This window comes from Capsicum annuum, unplaced genomic scaffold, assembly GCF_002878395.1.
Source record: "Capsicum annuum cultivar UCD-10X-F1 unplaced genomic scaffold, UCD10Xv1.1 ctg1489, whole genome shotgun sequence".
NCBI lineage: Eukaryota > Viridiplantae > Streptophyta > Magnoliopsida > Solanales > Solanaceae > Capsicum > Capsicum annuum.
The window spans coordinates 2,092,524-2,112,909 of record NW_025820303.1 but is presented as its reverse complement, the minus strand read 5'-3'; the positions used below and the strand labels follow the sequence as shown (position 1 = coordinate 2,112,909).

General features: G+C 35.6%; 1 protein-coding gene across 1 annotated transcript in view; it reads left to right on the top strand.

Annotated features, from left to right (window-relative positions):
- Positions 1 to 461: 461 nt before the first annotated feature.
- Positions 462 to 20,386, top strand: part of LOC124890256 (protein DGS1, mitochondrial-like) — a 35,645-nt gene continuing 15,720 nt past the window's right edge. The window contains exons 1-7 of the mRNA XM_047402094.1: positions 462 to 792; positions 2,106 to 2,220; positions 2,593 to 2,796; positions 7,957 to 8,094; positions 8,214 to 8,375; positions 8,696 to 8,890; positions 19,790 to 19,890. Of these exons, the coding sequence (XP_047258050.1) occupies positions 569 to 792; positions 2,106 to 2,220; positions 2,593 to 2,796; positions 7,957 to 8,094; positions 8,214 to 8,375; positions 8,696 to 8,890; positions 19,790 to 19,890 (1,139 nt within the window). The 5' untranslated portion in view covers positions 462 to 568. The remainder of the gene's footprint in view (positions 793 to 2,105; positions 2,221 to 2,592; positions 2,797 to 7,956; positions 8,095 to 8,213; positions 8,376 to 8,695; positions 8,891 to 19,789; positions 19,891 to 20,386) is intronic.

Genomic DNA, 20,386 nt, shown 5'->3' with positions numbered 1-20,386 from the left:
ATTAGAGACGCTAGAATCTTGTACTGATAACATGTTATGAAATAATAAGAAATAAGAACGAGAAGAATAGAAAGAAGAAATAAGACTTCTTTATTTTTCTTGAGGATTTCTCGAGTGATGAATATTAATGAAGAAAAATTTCTTTATTTATGAGAAAAATTTGACTTTGTCCCAAAGTTAGGATTTTAACTTTTCTCCAAAGAAATAGATATTTACTATATATGTGGTAATATATTTATAGCAGTTTCAAATTATTTGTCTAATTTATAAAATTAAGAGAGTTTTGCTTTATATTTTTATTAAATAATAATATAAAATAATAATAATTAAATTTAGCGTTCCAAAGTTTCAAAGCATTATTATTAATTTAGTAAAATATATTTTTAATTAAAATTAAAACTTTTATTGTGGCAAGCTGACCAATTATTATTAAAATTAAAATGAAAAGAAGGAAGTAAATGAGACAAAAGTACTAATATCAAATTGTTTTTGAAATTACAGAAAAGAGTCAAATTGTACATTTCATATTTTCTGATCACCGGCGTTAGTCAACTCAGTGAACTTACCGATGGATTCTCGGCCGGAAAACGCCGTCAACGGCCTAAAACCTACAATCTCCGTCTACTCTGAATACCTTTCTAATCGAATTTCCAGTTGCTTTCCGGCGGCGGCTTCCTACCTCAGCAAATTTTCCAATTTCTACCGTGGCAACTCATCAGGCACCAGTAAACGACGTCGTAGAAAGACTTGTCTCCCTCTTCCTTTCCCTTCCTCCTCCCCTGAATCTTCTATGTAAGTGTACGTTTATCTTTTCGAGTTGATGATCAAAAACACAAAGTATTCTGATTTTTTGAGTTTTATACCTAAAAGTAATCATTAGGTGCGCGAGTTTCTTATTTGTAGTATTACCAACTACTATTTATTAAAATGCAGCTTAAATACCAGTTGTTCGCTTTTCCTATCTGAAGGTGTGATGTTCCTACTTGAACTATCTCCGACTATTTATCAAAAACACAATTCACTTATTAGTTATTTACCTTTTCTACCTGAACGTGTTTCGAGTTTACTACTTGAACTATCAACAACAATTTATTAAAATACAACTCATATATTAATTGTTTGCTTTTCCTACCTGAAGTTGTTCGAGTTTCCTACTTGAACTATCACCAACTATTTAGTAAAAAACACAACTCAAATATCATTGTTCGCTTTTCCTACCTGAAGTTTTTCGAGGTTCCTACTTGAACTATCACCAACTATTTATTAAAACCCAGCTCAAATATCAATTATTCATTTTTCCTACCTAAAGTTGTTCGAGTTTCCTACTTGAACTATCACCAACTATTTAGTAAAACACAACTCAAATATCAATTGTTTGCTTCCCTACCTGAAGTTGTTCGAGTTTTCTGGTTCACCAACTATTTATTTAAACCCAGCTCAAATATCAATTATTCGCTTTTCCTACCTAAAGTTGTTCCAGTTTCCTACTTGAACTATCACAATTGTTTATCAAAACACACGTCAACTATCAATTGTTCACTTTTTATAACCGAACAACAACATACCCGGTGTAATCTACACTCACAGACGAGTGGGTAGTATGTACAAAGACCTTTACCCTAGAAGGAAGAGAGACTGTTTCTGACAGACGCTCGGCTTCTATGTTTGCTCTGACTTTTCAAAAATATCAAGAGGTGCGTGTTGAATACTCCGAAAGTAGTGTGTTTTTGGAAAATCTAATATGCGTGTGGCGACATTTTTGGAGAGTTCGAGCAATGTAGCTCGGCTCAAGTAAAAGAATTATAATGTAGTTCGAAAAACAAAACAATGTGAGTGAAAGCCAAGTCAAAAATGCTAAAGAAAACATGAATTTTCCTACCTAAACTATGGTGATATTGTTCGTGGTGATATTTCATGTAGGAAAAGTGAATATGATAGGTAGAGATGTGTTTTTATAAATAGTTGGTGATAATTCGGGTATGAAACTCAAATAATCCAGATACTTTAGGTGTATTTTTGACTCTTCACTCTTCTTCTTTAGTTGTGAAGGATATCTAGAGAACATTTTGTTCATAAGACAAGTTTCTAAGCTAACTGAGATGCAGGGTTGTTTGTGAGGCATCTAAAGTTGTTGGTGTTTTGGAGGACATTATGGAATGCATCTTTCTAAATATGCATTACATCCAGAAGAACTTAGAATATTGGCAATCTAAAGCACAGGTTAGCTATTTTACGAGGCGTTGTCCATGAAACTTGTGATTATTTGAAAAAAAGTAGTATTTGTTTTCAAAGTGAAAAATGATATTTGAACATTGGAGTAGTGTTTGGCCATGAATAAAAATTGGAGTTGTTTTTGAATTTTTGTGAGAGTTTTGGTGTGAAAAAAGTAAAAACAACTTTTTGGTGCTTTTTAAATTCGTTGAATTCTGGAATTTCCAGAATTTTAAGGCCAAACGTGTTTTCAGGAGTTCAAATCCGAAAAAATTTTCAAAAAGTTTCATGGCCAAATGCCCTCTTTCTTATGTGAAACTATACATGAAATTTTTGTTGAGACATAGTTCACTTTAATTAGTTATGTATGTATGGTTTCAGGGATCAAATGCTAAAAAGGCATACTTCATGATATGTGAGAGAGGACCATATGCATTTTTCAATGGTACAGTTCAACTGATAAGTGATTGTGTTGGTGAAGGTTCTGGGGTGCAGCATACATATTGTTTGGCATCTTCTTATATATCCGAGAGGATAAATTTCTTGAGTAGCTTAAGATATCATTTGGCTACGTTTTTGGCACAGGTTTGTTGCTTTTGCCTTAGTACATGTGAAATTAATGATGTAACTTTAATCGGCAGTTTACTTCATCAACCCTTTATTTGATGCTGTAATAATGTTTCCTTTGCTAATTTTCTCATTTGGTACTGGTTTCTGTACATTTATATGATTGTGTACAAAGGAAAATAAAATATTGAAGAGTTGTTTAGATATGTTAAGAGTTGTTGGGCGTCTAACCAAAAGGATAGGAATTGAAGCATTTCAAGTTGAGGCTCCAGTTGGATACTGTAATTCATCCAAGATGATTCTTAAATTTTGATTGTCCTATTTGGTTTATTGATAGTGCAGTTCTTTATCAATTCATATCCCATTGTCTATACCAAATTGCTTTGATTTAAATTTTCTTTTTGTCTTTTATAGTGGCAATATTCATATGAGATAACTTCCACCAATTTCTCATAACCTTACATCAGTTTATGTATCTACATTCAGAACTATCCCTATAAAAGATGTCTCGCTTTTGAAAAAAACACACATCATATGTTCTTAATCACTTTTCATAAGCTAGATGGCTATGATTGGAAGGAGTTCTTCTCTTGCAAGTTAAAAGCCCTAATACTATGTCCACCATGGATTGGGCACTTCGTGTAACTTCGATTACACTTCAGTGCAGCACCAAAGTGCTAGGATGCACATGTCAGTGCCCAGGAGTTGTCTTTAGAACGATAATAATAAGTAATATATAGATATTACAACAAAGAAATAAATGAGAGCCTTGATAATCTTTTAAGAAGGAAGACAAAGGGATGAGCTTGATTTAGAGAAGGTATATATCCATGTCAGTTGGCATTTCCTATTGAGTTTATCGAGATTGATGAACTTTGGTGAGAAATAGGCAGGATGGATCAAGATTTGTATTTCAACAGTGAAATTTTTCATTCTAATTAATGGTAACCCTCAAGGTTTTTTCAGTTTTCATATAGGTCTTAGGCAGGGGGACCGTCTGTCACCTTATTTATTTGTTTTGGTTCTTGAAATTCTCTGTACAATGTTGAGGAAAGCAGAAACTTTAGGTTGGTTAAGGGGTCTCAAAATTGGTAGAAATGATTAGGATAGTATGATGCTTAACCATATCCTTTATGCAGATGATTACCTTCTATTTTCCGAGGCTGATTGAGATCTAATTCTGTATCTGAGAGGGGTTTCGCTATGTTTTTAGGCAGTTTCTGGGTTGAGAATTAATCTGGCCAAAAGTAACATTTCAGTATTAATGCTGTTGATTCTGTAATGTGTAGAAGAGCTGGCGGATATTTTGGGCTGCAAATTGAAAAGTTCCCCACTGTTTATTTGGGTCTTTCATTGGGGGTGAAGAGAAAGGACGAGCATTTGGCAAGGCGTTATTGGTAGCTGCAATAACAAACTAACTCTGTGGAAAAAGTAATACTTGTCTTTAGGGGGCAGACTTACTTTAATCTATTGTCTCTTGGATGCGATTCCAACATATACTATGTTCTTGTTTTGTATGCCTACAACAATTGAAAGAAAATTGGATTCCATTAGGATTAGAAGACATTTCCTACGGACGGGATCACTAACAATAGAAAGATACCTTTGGTCAAGTGGCCAGTGGTTATTGGAGGTAAGAAGAAAGGGGGATTGGGAATGAGAAATTTGAAGTTGCATAATAAAAGGAAAGCCTTGGCGTAACAGGTAAAGTTGCTGTCATGTGACCGGGAGGTCGCGGGTTCGAGCTATGGAAATAGCCTCTTGCAGAAATATAGGTTAAGGCTGTGTACAATAGACTCTTGTGGTCCGTCCCTTTCCTCGATCCCACACATAGAGGGACCTTGGTGCACCGAGCTGCCCTTCATAATAGAATTTTGCTTTTTAAATGGTTATGGAGATGCAACAAGAGTAGTGAGGAAATCTGACAAAGAATGTTAGATGTTATTTATGGTGAAAAGGAGGGAAATAAAACCCAACTAGTTGAAAAATGGCGTGGGAATCTGGAAGAAAATAGTGGATTATGGGATGAATTTCTCCGGTATACAATGCCGGAGGTTAGCAATGGTGCAAAAATTAAATTCTGGGTAGGCACTTGGAATGGAGGGGAGAGTTTTAAGAATAGATTCCTAGATTTATTAGTTGTGTAATGAACAAATAGGGCTATATTACAGATTTTATTCAAGCGCAGATTAAGTTCTTTGGAGAATAGTGGTCGAGTTGAGGTTGAGGAGGATAGTGTCTATTTGGGAGAACCAGTTTGGATTTATGCCCGGGCGCTCGACGACGGTGGCAATTCACTTGGTGCAGAGACTGGTGGAACAGTACAGGGAAAGAAAGAAGGACCTGCACATGGTGTTTATCGACTTGGAGAAGGCATACGACAAAGTCCCTAGGGAAGTTCTTTGGAGATGCTTGGAGGTGAGTGGTGTCCCGGTGGCGTATATCAGAGCAATCAATGACATGTATGATGGAGCTAAGACCCAGGTGAGGACGACAGGAGCGATTCAGAACATTTTTCTGTCTTGACAGGGTTGCATCAGAGATCTACTCTTAGCCCGTTTTTGTTTGCTTTGGTAATGGATGTGCTGATGCGTCGTATCCAGGGAGAGGTGCCTTGGTGTATGTTGTTTGCAGATGATGTGGTTCTGATTGATGAGACTCGGGGGGTGTGAATAATAAATTAGAGGTGTGGAGACAGGCCCTTGAGTCTAAAGGGTTCAGGTTGAGTAGGAGCAAGACCGAATATTTGGAATGTAAGTTTAATGGCTTGAGGCAGGAGGACGAGGTGGAAGTGAGGTTGGATTCTCAGGTGGTGTGTAAGAGGGATAGCTTCAAGTATCTCGGGTCTATGATTTAGTGGAATGGTGAGATTGACGAGGATGTCTCTCACTGGTATTAGGGCGGGATGGATGAAGTGGAGGGCGGGATGGATGAAATGGAAGCTCGCCTCGGGGGTGCTGTGTGATAAGAAGGTGCTGCCCAAGCTTAAAGGCAAATTCTACAGGGTGGCAGTCCGTCCGGCCATGTTGTATAGAGCGGAGTGTTGGCCAGTCAAGAACTCTCACATTCAAAAATTGAAGGTGGCGGAAATGCGGATGTTGCGTTGGATGTGTTGGCTTACTAGGGGTGATAGAGCTCGGAATGAAACTATCTGAGAGAAGGTTGGAGTGGCTTCGGTGGAGGACAAGAAGCGGGAAGTCCGTTTGAGATGGTTCGGACACGTGATGAGAAGGGGAACGCACCGGTTCGTAGGTGTGAGAGGCTTGCTTTGGATGGTTTCAGGCAGGGAAGGGGTAGGCCGAAGAAATACTGGCCTAGGCGGGACATGGAGCAGTTTCAGCTTATTGAAGACATGACCCTAGATAGGAAGATCTGGAGGATGCGTATTAGGGTAGAAGGTTAGTACCAGATTGGGTCGGTAGGGTAGAGCATTACTTGGTGGGTGTATTATTCTTGTTATGATACCTTGTTGCATGTTATGTTACGATTGCTTACTATTCTTTGTTCACTATTCCCTATACGTGGCGTATTTATTGCCTTGTCATCTTGTTCCATGACTTTTGTACGGATTTCATTACTATTCCTTATCTTGAGCCGGGGGTCTATCGGAAACAGCCTTACTACTTCTCCGGAGGTAGTGGTATGGACTGCGTACATCTTACCATCCCCAGACCTCACGATGTGGGAATACACTGGGTTTGTTGTTGTTGTTGTTGTTGTATTCAAGCGCAGATTATTTTCATAAGAAACTTGAATGAATGGGAGTTGGATAGTTTTTTTCATCTGATTCAACAACTGAATACATGTTCACTAGATTCGAACAAAGTAGACAGATTAGTTTGGATCAAAACTCAACAACAGGGATACCAACTTTTCAGTTAAAAATTGCTATAAATGGTATTACGACAGAGTAGTCAGAGGATTCTATATTGGCCTTGGAGAATGTTGTGGAAAACCAAGGCACCTGTGAAAGCAGCCTTTTTGGTTGGTTAGCAGCTTGGGATGCTTGTTTAACTCAGAAAAACTGCAAAGGATAGGTTTATCATTGTGCAACAGATGTTTCCTTCGTAACAAAGAACAAGAACAGTTCCACATCTTTTCTTACATTGTAAGCCTTAGTTGCACGGACTCTTCACTTTCGATGCTGCACCCGTGCCGGATTCTCCAAAAATACATTACTTTTGGAGGACACGACAAGCACCTACAAACATTTTTGAAGAGTCCGAGTATCATATTTGCTTCTTATGAGTGTATCTTTGGTTACACCATAAAGAATCAATAATCTTTTGAAAATATGCCTGTCTTAAATAGTTAAAAGAAACTTGAAGCACATATGGAGGACTATTCCTATTTGCATTCTGTGGATTATATGGCTGAAAAGGAAGAAGACATATTCTTGGTACTAGAAATTTAATATAAGAAAAGTAATTACTAATCTGAATCAAAAACTTAAAGGTGTATCTTTTTATTTTTAAAATCCGGAAAGCTTAAAGGTGTATCTTTAGGTGTGGATCAGAATTTAAATGTTTATTGAAACATGAATTTTACCAAATAATTTTTTCATTTAAATGGAATTTTTTTCAATTAAATGAACCATTTTTTATTATTATTATTGTTGTTGTTGTTGTTTCTTGCATTACATATGTGTTTTTATCTATCTGTGCCATCTACACTAAAATATATTTTTTCTTGCATTACATATGTATTTTTATCTGTCTGTGCCATCTACACTAAAATATCAATCTTTTTTTCTTTTATAGTTCCAACAAACACTTGGCACTTATCTTTGCTTTTCACTTTTGATAACACTACTTTCATGGACCATAATTTTCATTCATGGGAAGCATCTGTACTAATTTAATGAGATCAAGCAATTAGTTGAAGAACAACAATTGTATGAAGCTAATAAATCTTATAAGTGGGCAAGTTGATTGATTGATATAGAGATTACTAGAAAGCAAAGGATTTTAGTTTTGGAAACGACTCAACTTTCTACATTATTCACATGTTTCCTTCTCTCTTTGGCTTATAAAATTAAGATCTTACTTTGAAGTTTGGACGTTCTTGGAAGAATGATCCCTCTAAGGAGTAATTTAATGTTGCATAGCTTGATGACTTAGGTATATTCTGATTGTGGTAATAGACGCTCAATTCATGACTTTCCTGGCATATGTATAGATCTACATGAAGGTCGATAAAGCTGGTGAGGAATTAGTTAAGGATCCTGAGAAGTCATTGTCATCATTATTGGTTGATATGAATGATTTATTTCTGAAACTGGAGGCATCAATTGGCCATTTCCATGCAGTGCGCCAGGTGAGGGAAATTTTTTGTGTAATATAGAAGTTCCCCACCTAAAATGTATGAAAGCAACTATTTTACTTGCTACATGTTTGTCAATAGTATTTGATGCCTTCCATTAATTTATTCTGCAGCAAAGCTCTTCTGTTGATGACAGTTATTCTTTTCCATTGATATTTGAGAAACTTCCTGAAGTTAATCAAGAAGGGTCTCAATGGACTGATTGTGAGATCACAGATGCTATCAATTTGATCTACCAAAATATGAACAGATTGAACAGATATCTAGCCTCCATTGTAAGAGTTCCCTACTGACTTATAATAAGATAGTTTTACCTTTTCTATCTTCAAGCTGTGGTCATCTTTAATCTTTAGCAATGGATTTAGTTTTATTGTTATCAGATTATCAACTCACCACTGAACTGCTAAAGTGAAACGGGATGCTGTGTAACCTAACTGTCCTGCCATGACATTAGTTGTCTACTGAGATCTGTATAGCTGAAGTGTACGTGAGTGTGCATGCTGTAGGAATACACTACAAAGTGCAATGTATGTTACCATGATTTTTGTTATTTGACTTCTTTTGAGGACAGTTTATTTGCCATTAACTTTTGAAGGTTACAATTCACCGGAAGCCCAGAAGAGTTACTCGATACTGGATACCCTATACTTGTGGGATTGTGGGCATCTCTATCTGTTCATTATGGTTACTTCGCCATAGTAGTTTAGTAGGAAGCTCTGACATCGACAATTGGATTCGTGAGGCAAAGGAGTCAACAGTTAGCTTCTGGAATGACCATGTTGAGCAACCGGTAAGCTGTCCCTAGTTATTATATTTGCCTTCAGATCCTATCTGTAATAATTGAAGTTGAACACTGTTCCCGAGTTCCTTCTTTTCTTATCATGGTTCATTCTGTCAACACTCAAATATCCTCAGGAGATTTTCCTCTATTCTCATGCTCCACGTGTGCAGTCCTCCATAAATGGTTTCCAATTTTTGATGCGGGAAGTGAGGTTTGATGGTTCGGGCATGTGATGAGGAGGTTCACGGATGCCCTAGTATGGAGGTGTGAGAGGCTGGCTATGGATGGTTTTAGGCGCAGTAGAGGTAGGCTAAAGAAATATTGGAGGGAGGTGATTAGGCATGCATGGAGCAGTTACAGCTTACGGAGGACATGACCCTTGATAGGAAGGTGTGGAGGATGCGGATTAGGATAGAGGGTTAGTGGATAGGAGTACGTCCGTAATAATAGGGTAGAGGGCTAGTCTCGTGTTTGTGGTGTTTTGGTGATGTCTATGATTTCGAGTAGATAGTTTATAGTATTACCTTGTGGGTGTCTTATTTACTTTATTATATAACGGTGTGTTATCCTTTTTTTTGTTAGGGAAAAGGGTCAAATTTACCACTCTACTTTGAAAAATTGGCTAAATATATCTTTCGTCATACTTTGGGGTAAATATATCCTTCGTCATACGTTGGGGTCAAATTTACTCTCAATTTCATACTTTGAGGCCATATTTATCCTCTTTGTTAAGAAACTTTTCACTTGTACCCATCCTTTAACAGAAAAGCCCAAAACAACATTAAATTGCCAATTTTAAAAATAAATCACACCCTAATCTAATTCGCCCAGTCCGACCCACAAAAAGTACACAAACAAATATACTCCTCCCTCAGTTCTGTTGGTTGAATTTTTCCAACGAACAAAAATACTTTTCTTTCAACGTTGTTTACAAATAAACAAAACGTAAAACGGAATGAGATAACGTAGAAGCATGAAACTAGAGAAAATATCTATTACAAACTCTGCTCTTATTCGATTATGTTCAAATTTCAAAATTTGATATGCAATTCTGTGTGCATCTAGATTCTAGAATTAGTGAATAAATTTTCTGAGCAAATGACATGATGAAAAATTTGTATAGATCTAAATTGCATATAAAGAGATATATGAATGAAGAGATGTCACGATTGACACACATGGAGACCTCTTAACTCAATCTTCCAGAGAAACATCCAATGGGCCTTAGAGAGATAATTTCTTTGTGTTTGCACTAATGCAAATCAATTTTTCATGCATTGATGCAGATCAATTTTTCATGAGCTATGCACTGATAAATATCTAGTGGCTTAATCTCGTTGGAAAAAATTGACCGATAGAGCTAAAGGGGGTATATTTATTTGAGGTTTTTTTTTTTGTGGCTCGAGTCAGATCGGACAGGTAACAGGTTAGATTAAGGTGTATTTTATTTTTCAAAAATGGGGCATTTAACGTTGATTCAAGCCTTTCTATTTAGAAAGGCTACACATGAAAAGTTTCTTAACAACGGGGGTATATTGACCCTAAACTATGACATTAAGGTAAATTTGATCCCAAAGTATGACGAAGGATATATTTAACCAATTTTCTAAAGTTGAGGAAAGGTATATTTAACTAATTTTCTAAAGTAGAGGCATAAATTTGGCCCCAAAGTATAACAACAAGAGTAAATCTGACCCCAAAATATGACGAAGAGCATATTTAGCCAATTTTCAAAGTAGAGGGGTAAATTTGACCCTTTTTCCTTTTTGTTATACTATTATCTGTCCTGAGCCGAGGGTCTATTGAAAATAACCTCTCTACTTCATCTGAGGTAGTGGTATGGACTGCATACATTTTACCCTTCCCAAACCCCATTTTTGTAGGAATACACTGGGTATGTTGTTGTTGCAATTAATTATGAGGACTAGAATTTCATCTTTAAGATTGTGGAATTTTATGGAGTTACAATTGAAGAAGGAAATGCTCTTCAAGATATTGGAATGATAAAACATTTGCATGTATTACATTTTCAAAAGAAAAGATAAAACAGTAGCATTTTAATAGTTGACTCATATGCAGATCCAATATCACCATGGGGTTATGTTATAATAAGGGGTGTTCACAGTTCTGGGATACTGTTTGGGTGAAAACCGATCCAAATCGAAATAGAACCAAACTGATTAAATAAACTGATTTTTATTTGGTTTGATTTGGGTTTACATTTTTAAAAAACTGATAATATTTGGTTTGGTTTTGGTTAAAAGAACCGAAGAAATAATCGAATCGAACCAATAAATTATATACATTTTTTAATATTATATATACATAATATATTATTTTTCATTAATAATTGTAAGTATCTAATCATATACATGTACTAGGCTCATCTAAATTTATTTAATAAATAAAAGACTACAAACAAAAGATAAATGCAAATGGTCATATTGGGTCCAAACCCAACAAAATAATAAATCAAAAAGCACATTAGGTCATCACTGTGCTACCCAAATTCCACTTTCACTTGCACATCAAAGAAAAAGAATAGGCAGCAACTATCCAGATTCATTAGAAATCATCAATCATCGGTGTGGTGGTGTTTCTCCGTGAAGGAAGACGATAAAAGACATCAACAATTGAGCGTCTTCATTTCCGAGGAGCCTCCTCTGATTTGTTCTCTGTCTCCATCTTTATAGAACTCTCCGAAAAGGATGCTGCACCTGTGTCGGTTCCTTAAAAGATGCACTACTTTTGAATGATCCGACATGCACCCGTCAACATTTTTGAAGAGTCCGAGCAACATAGCTATGTCTCCATCTTAATAGAAGTTCTAATTTTCATTTTTTTCATATTAAAATAATGGTGGTTGAAGGTTCGAATGTGACTGAAAAATAAACTACACTTGTACTAGTGATAGCTCAAAATATGGTAACACTCTTAATACTTATACTGTGTGTAATCCTCCTAAAAAACAAGAAGGAACTTCTATTTCTGGTCAAGATCTTAGCCTGGGAGAGGATGGTATAGAAACATCACAAATTTGGAACCACTTTGAAAAATTTCTTAGTAAGAAGAGTGAACAGCGGGGGAAATACAATTATTGGTTTAAAGATTTTTCTTGTCTTAGTAGGAATGGAGCTTCTAACCTATGGATACATTTAAATCTCAATCCCCTTTTAAAATATTGATTGGACGCAATCAACACTAAAACTTAACCCTATTAAGGAAGGGGGACAAGGAGTTTTGGAAAAGGTGGTTTATAATGTGTTAAGGTTAAGAAGGCCGTTGCTGAGTTAGGCATTATTGATGAACTACCATTTAAAGTTGTTGAGGGGGAAGGGTTTAAGAGATCAATATCCGTTTATTTTGCCTAATTATGAGTTACCTTTTCTCATTACCGTTGCTAGACATAGTTTGCAGATTTATCAAAAAGAGGAGTTAGGTATTATTGATGAACAACCATTTAAAGTTGTTGAAGGGGAAAGGTTTAAGAGATCAATATCCGCTCATTTTGCCTAATTATGAGTTACTTTCTCTCATTACCGTTGCTAGACATAGTTTGCAGATTTATCAAAAGGAAAAGGAAATGCTTATTAAAAATTATGTATGTCTTACTAGTGATATTTGGATATCAATCCAAAATTTAACTTATATGGCATTCACTGATTATTGGATTGATCATGAATGGAGTTTTGTAAAAGAAAATTCTTAACTTTTTTCATATTTTAGACCATAAGGGTGAGATAATTTCCAAGGAATTGAGGATTGTTTATTAGATTGGGGGATTGAGAACCTATTCACAGTGACGTTGGATAATGCAACAACTAATAGTTCTGTAATTAAACACTTGAAAGCGAGGATTAATCATTGGAAATGTGTCATTTGGAAAATAATTTCTTACATGTTAGGTGTAATGCTTATATCCTAAATTTGATTGTGAAAGAAGGGCTCATTGAACAAAATGAGTCTATTTCTTGAATAAGGTGTGTTGTGAAATAGGTTATGTCTTCTGCTTTAAGAACCATTCCTTTAAGTCATACTTTGAGAAAGTCAAACTAGAAACTCATAGCCTTTTGAGTTTGGATGTTGAGATGGGGTGGAACTTGGCATATTTGATGTCACACATGACTAATAAATTTGAAAAAGCCTTTTCAAGAATGTATGAAGATGATCATAAATACTTCAAGTATTGTTTAATCTTAATTAAAGGGAACAACAAAGCACCCACCTTTGGATGATTGGCAGAATGTAAGAGTCTTCATTAAGTTTCTTGAACTTTACTTTTCAAGAAATTATTCAGAATGACATGTAAAGTTCTCGAAAATTTCAAAGTGATTTGGTAGAATATTTCAAGAAACTTAATAAAGATTGAACCCTTGTCTCAACATCAAAGTCAAAAGACCATGAGCGTCTAGTTTGACTTTTGCAACATATGACTTAAAATAATCGGTTCTTGAAGCAGAAGACATATCGTATTTCATAACAAACCTTACTCGAGAAATAAATTCATTTTTTTCATCGAGCCTTTCTTTCTTAATCAAATTTAATTAAACCTAACATTTCCAAAAGGACACCTTTCCAATCATTAATCCTTGCTTTCAAGTGCTTGATTGCAAAACTATTAGTTAATGCATTATCCAACGTCACTGTGAATGGGTTCTCAATCCCCTAATCTAATAAACAAGCCTCAATTCTCTTGGCAATTGTCTCACCCTTATTGTCTAAAATATGAAAAAGTTAAGAATTTTCTTTTGCAGAACTTCATTCATGGTCAATCCAATGTGCAGTGATTACCATATAAGTCAAATTTTGGATAGATGTCCAAATATCACTAATAAGACATGCACGTTGATCTTTAATAAGCCTTTCTTTGTCCTTTTGATAAATCTGCAAACTATGTCTAGCGACGGTAATGCGAGAAGGTAACTCATAATTAGGCAAAATGAGCGATATTAATCTCTTAAACCCTTCCCCCTCAACAACTTTACATGGTTATACAATTATGCAAGATTTCTCTTGTTATATTTCTAGTATCTATGCACCAAATGGTAAGGTAGAAAGAAGCTTAGTTTGGGATGAGTTGGGAGCCGTGAGAGGTCTGGTAGAAGGACCTTGGACAATCTGTGGAGACTTCAATGTCTGCAGGTTCCATTCTGAAAAAGGAACTATAATAGGAGGACTTCTACAATGGTTGAATTTTCAAACTTCATTGAGGACATGGAACTTGTTGATACACAATTGGAAGATGGCTCTTTCACATAGTTCAAGGGAGATTGTCAAGAGGCTGCTTCAAGGATAGACAGATTTTTTTTTTTTTCTAAATGGGACAGAAGCTTCAGCAACATAAAACAGGTGTCTCTGCAGAGATTGGTTTCTGATCACGTGCCTATTGCTCTTCATTGTGGCACTTGGGAGGCTCCAAAATCATATTTTAAATTCCAGAACTGGTGGTTGTCGAAAGAGGGTTTTGTGGATAAAGTTAGAAACTGGTGGAACTCTTTTGAATTCTCTGGAAGACCCGATTACATCTTAGCCTCCAAACTCAAAGCCCTCAAAGGGAAGCTCAAGGAATGGAGTAGGAGTTATGCCGGGAATCTGAATCTACAAAAGTCAAGGTTGCTCAGTCAAATGGTAGCACTGGACTCTATCTTGGAAACTAGGATCCTGACAGAGGAAGAAGTGGCTGAAAAAGCAGGCTTATTTTTGGATCTTGAAGAAGTCCTCAAGAACGAGGAGAGTACATGGAGACAAAAATCTAGAGCACTATGGCTCAAGGAAGGGGATAAAAATACTAAGTTTTTTCATCAAGTAGCAAATGCCCACAATAGGTACAATCACATTGATAAACTAGTGGTGCAAGGGGAAAATATAATGGAACCAGCAAAAATAAAAGAGATAGTTGAATTTTACAGTAATCTATACACAGAGCAGGAAGAATGGAGACCAACCGTGAATATCAGAAACTGTCCAACCATTACTGAAACTGAAAAAGAATTTTTGCAGGGTGACTTTGAAGAGCAGGAAGTATATAATTGCCTCAAGATGTGTACAGAAGATAAAGCTCCAGGTCCAGATAGTTACACGATGGGGTTCTACATCAAGTGTTGGGAGATTCTGAAGCATGATATCATGGAAGCTTTGCACAACTTTCACTCACGGGAAGTGTTTGAAAAAAGCTTCAATGCTACTTACATAGCTTTGATTCCAAAGAAGAAGGGGGCAAAGGAGCTGAAAGATTTTAGACCAATTAGTTTGGTAGGGAGTTTCTACAAACTAATCTCTAAAGTCTTGACAGAAAGGTTGAAAAAAGTGGGTAAAGAACCTGGTAGACTTTCAACAAATCGTCTTTATAAAAGACATAGGTGGCTAGTACTAATGGATTGGTCCAAGGTTTTGAAGTGGCTAGGAACAATAATCAAAGAATGGAAATCACTCACTTCCAGTATGCGGATGATACTCTAATATTCTGTGGAGCAGAAGAGGAGCAATTAAAGTTTTTAAGAGTGATCCTAATTTTGTTTGAGGCTATTTCAGGTCTTCACATCAATTGGAGGAAGAGCCTCATCTATCCCATAAATCAAGTACTTGATATAGAGCTTTTGGCTACAATTCTAGGAGGTGAAGTGGGCAATTTACCTACTGTTTACTTGGGCATGCCTCTGGAAGCCAAATCAAAGTCCAAAGGAATTTGGGATTCTATTTTGGAGAAGTGTGAGAAGAATTTGTCTATGTGGAAATCACAATACTTGTCCCTGGGGTAGGCTCACTTTAATTAATGTTGTCGTGGATGCTTTGCCTACCTACATGCTTTCCGTTTTCCCAATCCCATCTGGAATCACTCAAAGGCTGGACAAAATCAGAGAGAACAAAGAAAAAAGAGCTTCTCACCTAGTCAAATGGAAAAATATCACCAGAAGCAAGAGACAAGGAGGACTTGGCATCAGAAATTTGAAGCATCAAAGCAAAGCTTTGAAGCTTAAATGGCTTTGGAGATATTCACATGAACCTCAGACTTTAAGAGCAAATATGGGGAAGAAGACAGTTGGCTTTCCAAGGAGGTCACCAATCCATATGGAATCAGTCTCTGTCTCTCTGGAGGTCCATAAGATGTTTTTGTCCCTTTCTCAAAGATCATTCTCACATTAGAGTGTTTAACGAAAACAGGACCAAGTTTTGGAAAGACAAATGGATTGGAACAAGGTGCCTCATAGACCTGTTCCCAGATTTGTTTCTCTTGGCCCTAGACCGACAAAGAACAGTAGGTGAGTTGTGGACACAACATGGTTGGGATTTGAGGTTCAGAAGAAGTTTAAATGACTGGGAGATACCTAGACTTCTGGAACTAATTAATCAGCTGAAAAATTTTTAGGGGACACAAAACGGAGTTGATCGCCTACGGTGGAGCGAAAACACAAGTGGAATATACAAGGTTAGTTATGGCTACAAGATCTTGAATCAGATTGAGCCACAACTAAATTCCTGGCCTTGAAAACACATCTGGAAAATCAAGATACCTTACAAAGTATCTTGTTTTACCTGGCTTCTTGCTAAAGAAGCAGTTTTAACACATGAAAATCTGGTCAAAAGGAATATTGTTATGTTTCCTCTATGAAAAAGAGTTAGAGACAGTTAACCATCTGTTTTTGCACTGCAGCATAACAGACCAACTATGGAAGATTTTCATCTATCTCAGAGGCATAGCATGGACAATGCCAAGTAAGATTGTTGACGCTCTTTTTAGCTGGGAGGAGGCAGGAAGTGTTGCAGGGAATAAAGAGAGATGGAGGATTATTCCATCATGTATATGGTGGACCATCTGGAAGGAAAGAAATGATAGATGCTTTGAAGATAGAAGAAATTCTGTCCAAAATATTAAATTTAACTGTATTTTGCTATTCTGTTTTTGGTGCACCAAATTGTATTCTAGTGACACTGAAGCAATCCTGGATGTCTTAAGCACCATTTAGGTCTGACTCTCTTTTGGTAGATTTTGTAATTATTTCCTTGTAAATATGGGTTTCAGTACTACCTAAGTACTGCATCAATATGAATGTTACCTTGGTCAAAAAAATAATACCAAATTCAGTAATGGCCTTCTTAACCTTAACAACATTACAAACCACCTTTTCCAAAACTCCTTGTCCCATTTCTTTAACTGGTTTAAGTTTTAGTGTTGATTGCGTCCTATCAATTATTGTGAAAGGAGATTAAGATTTAAATGTATCCATGGGTTAGAAGTTCCATTCTTACTAGGACAAGAAAGATCTTTAAAGCAATAATTGCATTTTCCCCGCTGTTCACCTTTCTTATCAAGAAATTTTTCGAAGAGGTTCTAAATTTGTGATGTTTCCCTACCATCTTCTCCCTAGATAGGATCTTGACCAGAAATAGAAGTTCCTTTTTTTTAGGAGGATTGCATGCAATAGAAGTATTAAGAGTGTTACCACATTTTGAGGTATCAGTAGTGTTGGTACTGTTTCTTTTTCAGTCACCTTTAACCACCATTGTTTTAATCTGAAAAAAATGAAAATTAGAACTTCTATTAAGGATAGAGAACGAATATGCGGAGGCTCACCAGAAATGAAGACAACTTAGTTGTTGTGTCTTTCTTTGTCTTCTTTCGCAGAGAAACACCGCCGCACCTATGGCTTATGGTGAATCTGGATAGCTGTTGCCTATTCTTTTTCTTTCTAGTGGAATTGAAAGTGGATTTTGGGTAGCTCGCAATGATCTAATGTGTTATTGATTAGTATTATTTTGTTGGGCTTTTGAGCTTGGACCCAATATGACCCTTCTCATTTTATCTTTTGTTTGTAATCCTTTATTTATTTATTAGATAAAGTTTGCTGAATCTATTACATATAATTGATTAGATGTTTACACTTAATAATCAAAATAATATATTTGTATATATAAAAAAATATGTAATTTATCGTTTTGGTTATTTCTTTGTTTTTTTTTGGAACAAAATAAAATATTATTGGGTTTTAAAAATGTAAAACTACATAAAAATCAGTTTATACCCAAACCGTGAACAGCCTTACCCCTGACCTATAGGTTACATAAATGCAATTTTACCTTGATCCAAGGCTCCCCTTCTGGTGGCACATTGTTATGAGCCAAAATATGAAAACATTTATTTGCACATACACTTAGGATATTATTTATATGCCTATGCAGGATTTAATTGTTATGACTTATCTTCTAATATCTGACCTGAAAAAGGCAAAAAATACAAACGTTTATCGACATTGTGAGTTCAAATTGCCTTTTCAATTTGTCTTTGCTCTGACTGCATTCTTCAACGGGATTGGTTGAAGGCTCTGATGTATATTGTACTATACAATTGTACAATAAGGGATCGTTTGGTAGAGTGTATAAGAACAATGCAAAATATAGTGTATTAGTAATGCTTCCATTAGTAATACTTGTATTATTTATGCTTGTATTCGTTATGCATATATTATTTCTTATACATTGTTTGGTTTGATGTATAAGAAATAATACATCTTACATAATTTCTATAAAAGAAATTTTTGTTTACAAAAATACCCTTCTTTGATTTTGTACATTTTTTTTGCAACAAAGTTCTTTTGTTATTTCAAACATAATCAGTATTGTTGAACTATTATATAGAGGTTTAGGATTAATTGCAAGACCTTCGTCTTTGCGCAAAAATGTTATGCCGAGGGATTAACATAGTCGAAACAAAAATAAAATACGAGACATAAAATTAAGAAATAGTCTCAATTTTTTTTTTTTAAATCTTTTTAAAGACTCTCGGAGCAAAGCAAAAATATGTTATAGTTATTTAAATCAACCATTTATTGTTGTAAATTCAAATGGTGGGAAAAAATTGTGAAATGTTTTGAAAAGATTTACTATTGCAAATTAAAATGACGGGAAAAAGAATGGTGAAATATCTTGAGAGGGAATTGAGGGGTATTAAGGTCATTTAATAAGTTAATGCATGTGTTTAAAGTCTTCGTATTACTAATACATAGGAAATAGAGCGTATTACTAATACACACTTTAATACACAATAGAGTGTATAATTAATGCTTGCATTAGTTATACATAGGCAAAAAGTCGTACCAAACAAGGTACTAGCAGTACACATTAACTAATGCATGCATTATATTTTACAATACACTCTACCAAACGACCCCTAAGAATGCTATGGCAAGATCAACTCTCACCTTTTGTAATTAGAACTTTTTCTTTTGCATTATCATAAAAGGATGTGTATTGCAACTTCTCTTTCAAGAACTCTTCTCAGATGGATTCTCCAGATCAATCCATTAACTATGCCTCAATGCAGAACCTATTGGGTCGGCTCTCGGCTCTATAAGTCCTCTATATCTATAATGCACATAAATAGGACTGGAGCACATATTTCCTGATGGCTTGTATATAGGATTTCTCCAGGTTTTAGTGAGAACATAATTCTTGATTTGATTCTTCATTTCGTATTAGTCTGTAAATTTTAGGACTATATTGATTCCTATCTTTTTGATGTTAGGTCAAGATAACTTTTTTTTTTCATCGTGTAGATTCTTAACATTGTACATGAATATTTCACTTGGAGAATATACACTCCTTTTCTTTTCTTTTCTTTTTTTTGTTTGTCTCATCATACTTGCTAAGAAATACTTCTTTCGCTGGTGTTCAACTGATATGTTTCCTCCTTGCATTTTAATTTCTCATTCGTCTTTTTAGATGCCTGTAAGAGCTTTTGCATTATTTAATGATCAGTCGATCCATGATGGTCTTTTGAAATGACCAAGCTTTTAATCTGTTCTCAATGTTTTGGATGATATGAGTTGGCTCATCAGGTTTAGTTAAGGTTTTGGTGCTAAACTCCCTGATTAACATTGGTAAATGTTTGGTTGTATGTCTTGTTTTCACCAGCTCATATCCATAAGAGACGATCTTTTCTACACATTTCGGAAGAGGCATAAGGGTGCAATGGAACCTGAAGAAGTGCAGTTAACTGCCGACTCTCTGCACAGGTTAGTTTATTGAACTATAGCTCACTGACTTATTCTGCACAATATGCAAGCTCAGATTTGTTACAAGATACAGTTGTATGCTTTCATCATGATTCTCTTTTATTATACTTGTAATTCAATGCTTAATTCTTACATAGGTATATTGATAAGTTAGTAGACTTATATATAAGCCGTTTATTCGTTGGGTTTGAACTACTTTTGCTCACAAATCTTAGCAATTGACAAAAAATAGTCGTGTGAGGAGAAAAAAGTTCTAAGTTGGACTAGCCCTTCTATATTTTTTTTGAGTCAAAGACAAGCTCTTCAATGTATTTCTTAAGAAGCTCTTGTGTATATACTATCTAGAGTGGCAGTTATTAAAGCATGAGTGCATGAGTAGTTTTCATCATCAGTGTAATATGCACTAGCATCATGGATAGAGAGTGAGAGAGCTAGAGAGAGTTATGGGCATGGGAAGAAGGAAATGTTGAGATTTAGATCTTCAGTCAGAAATGTA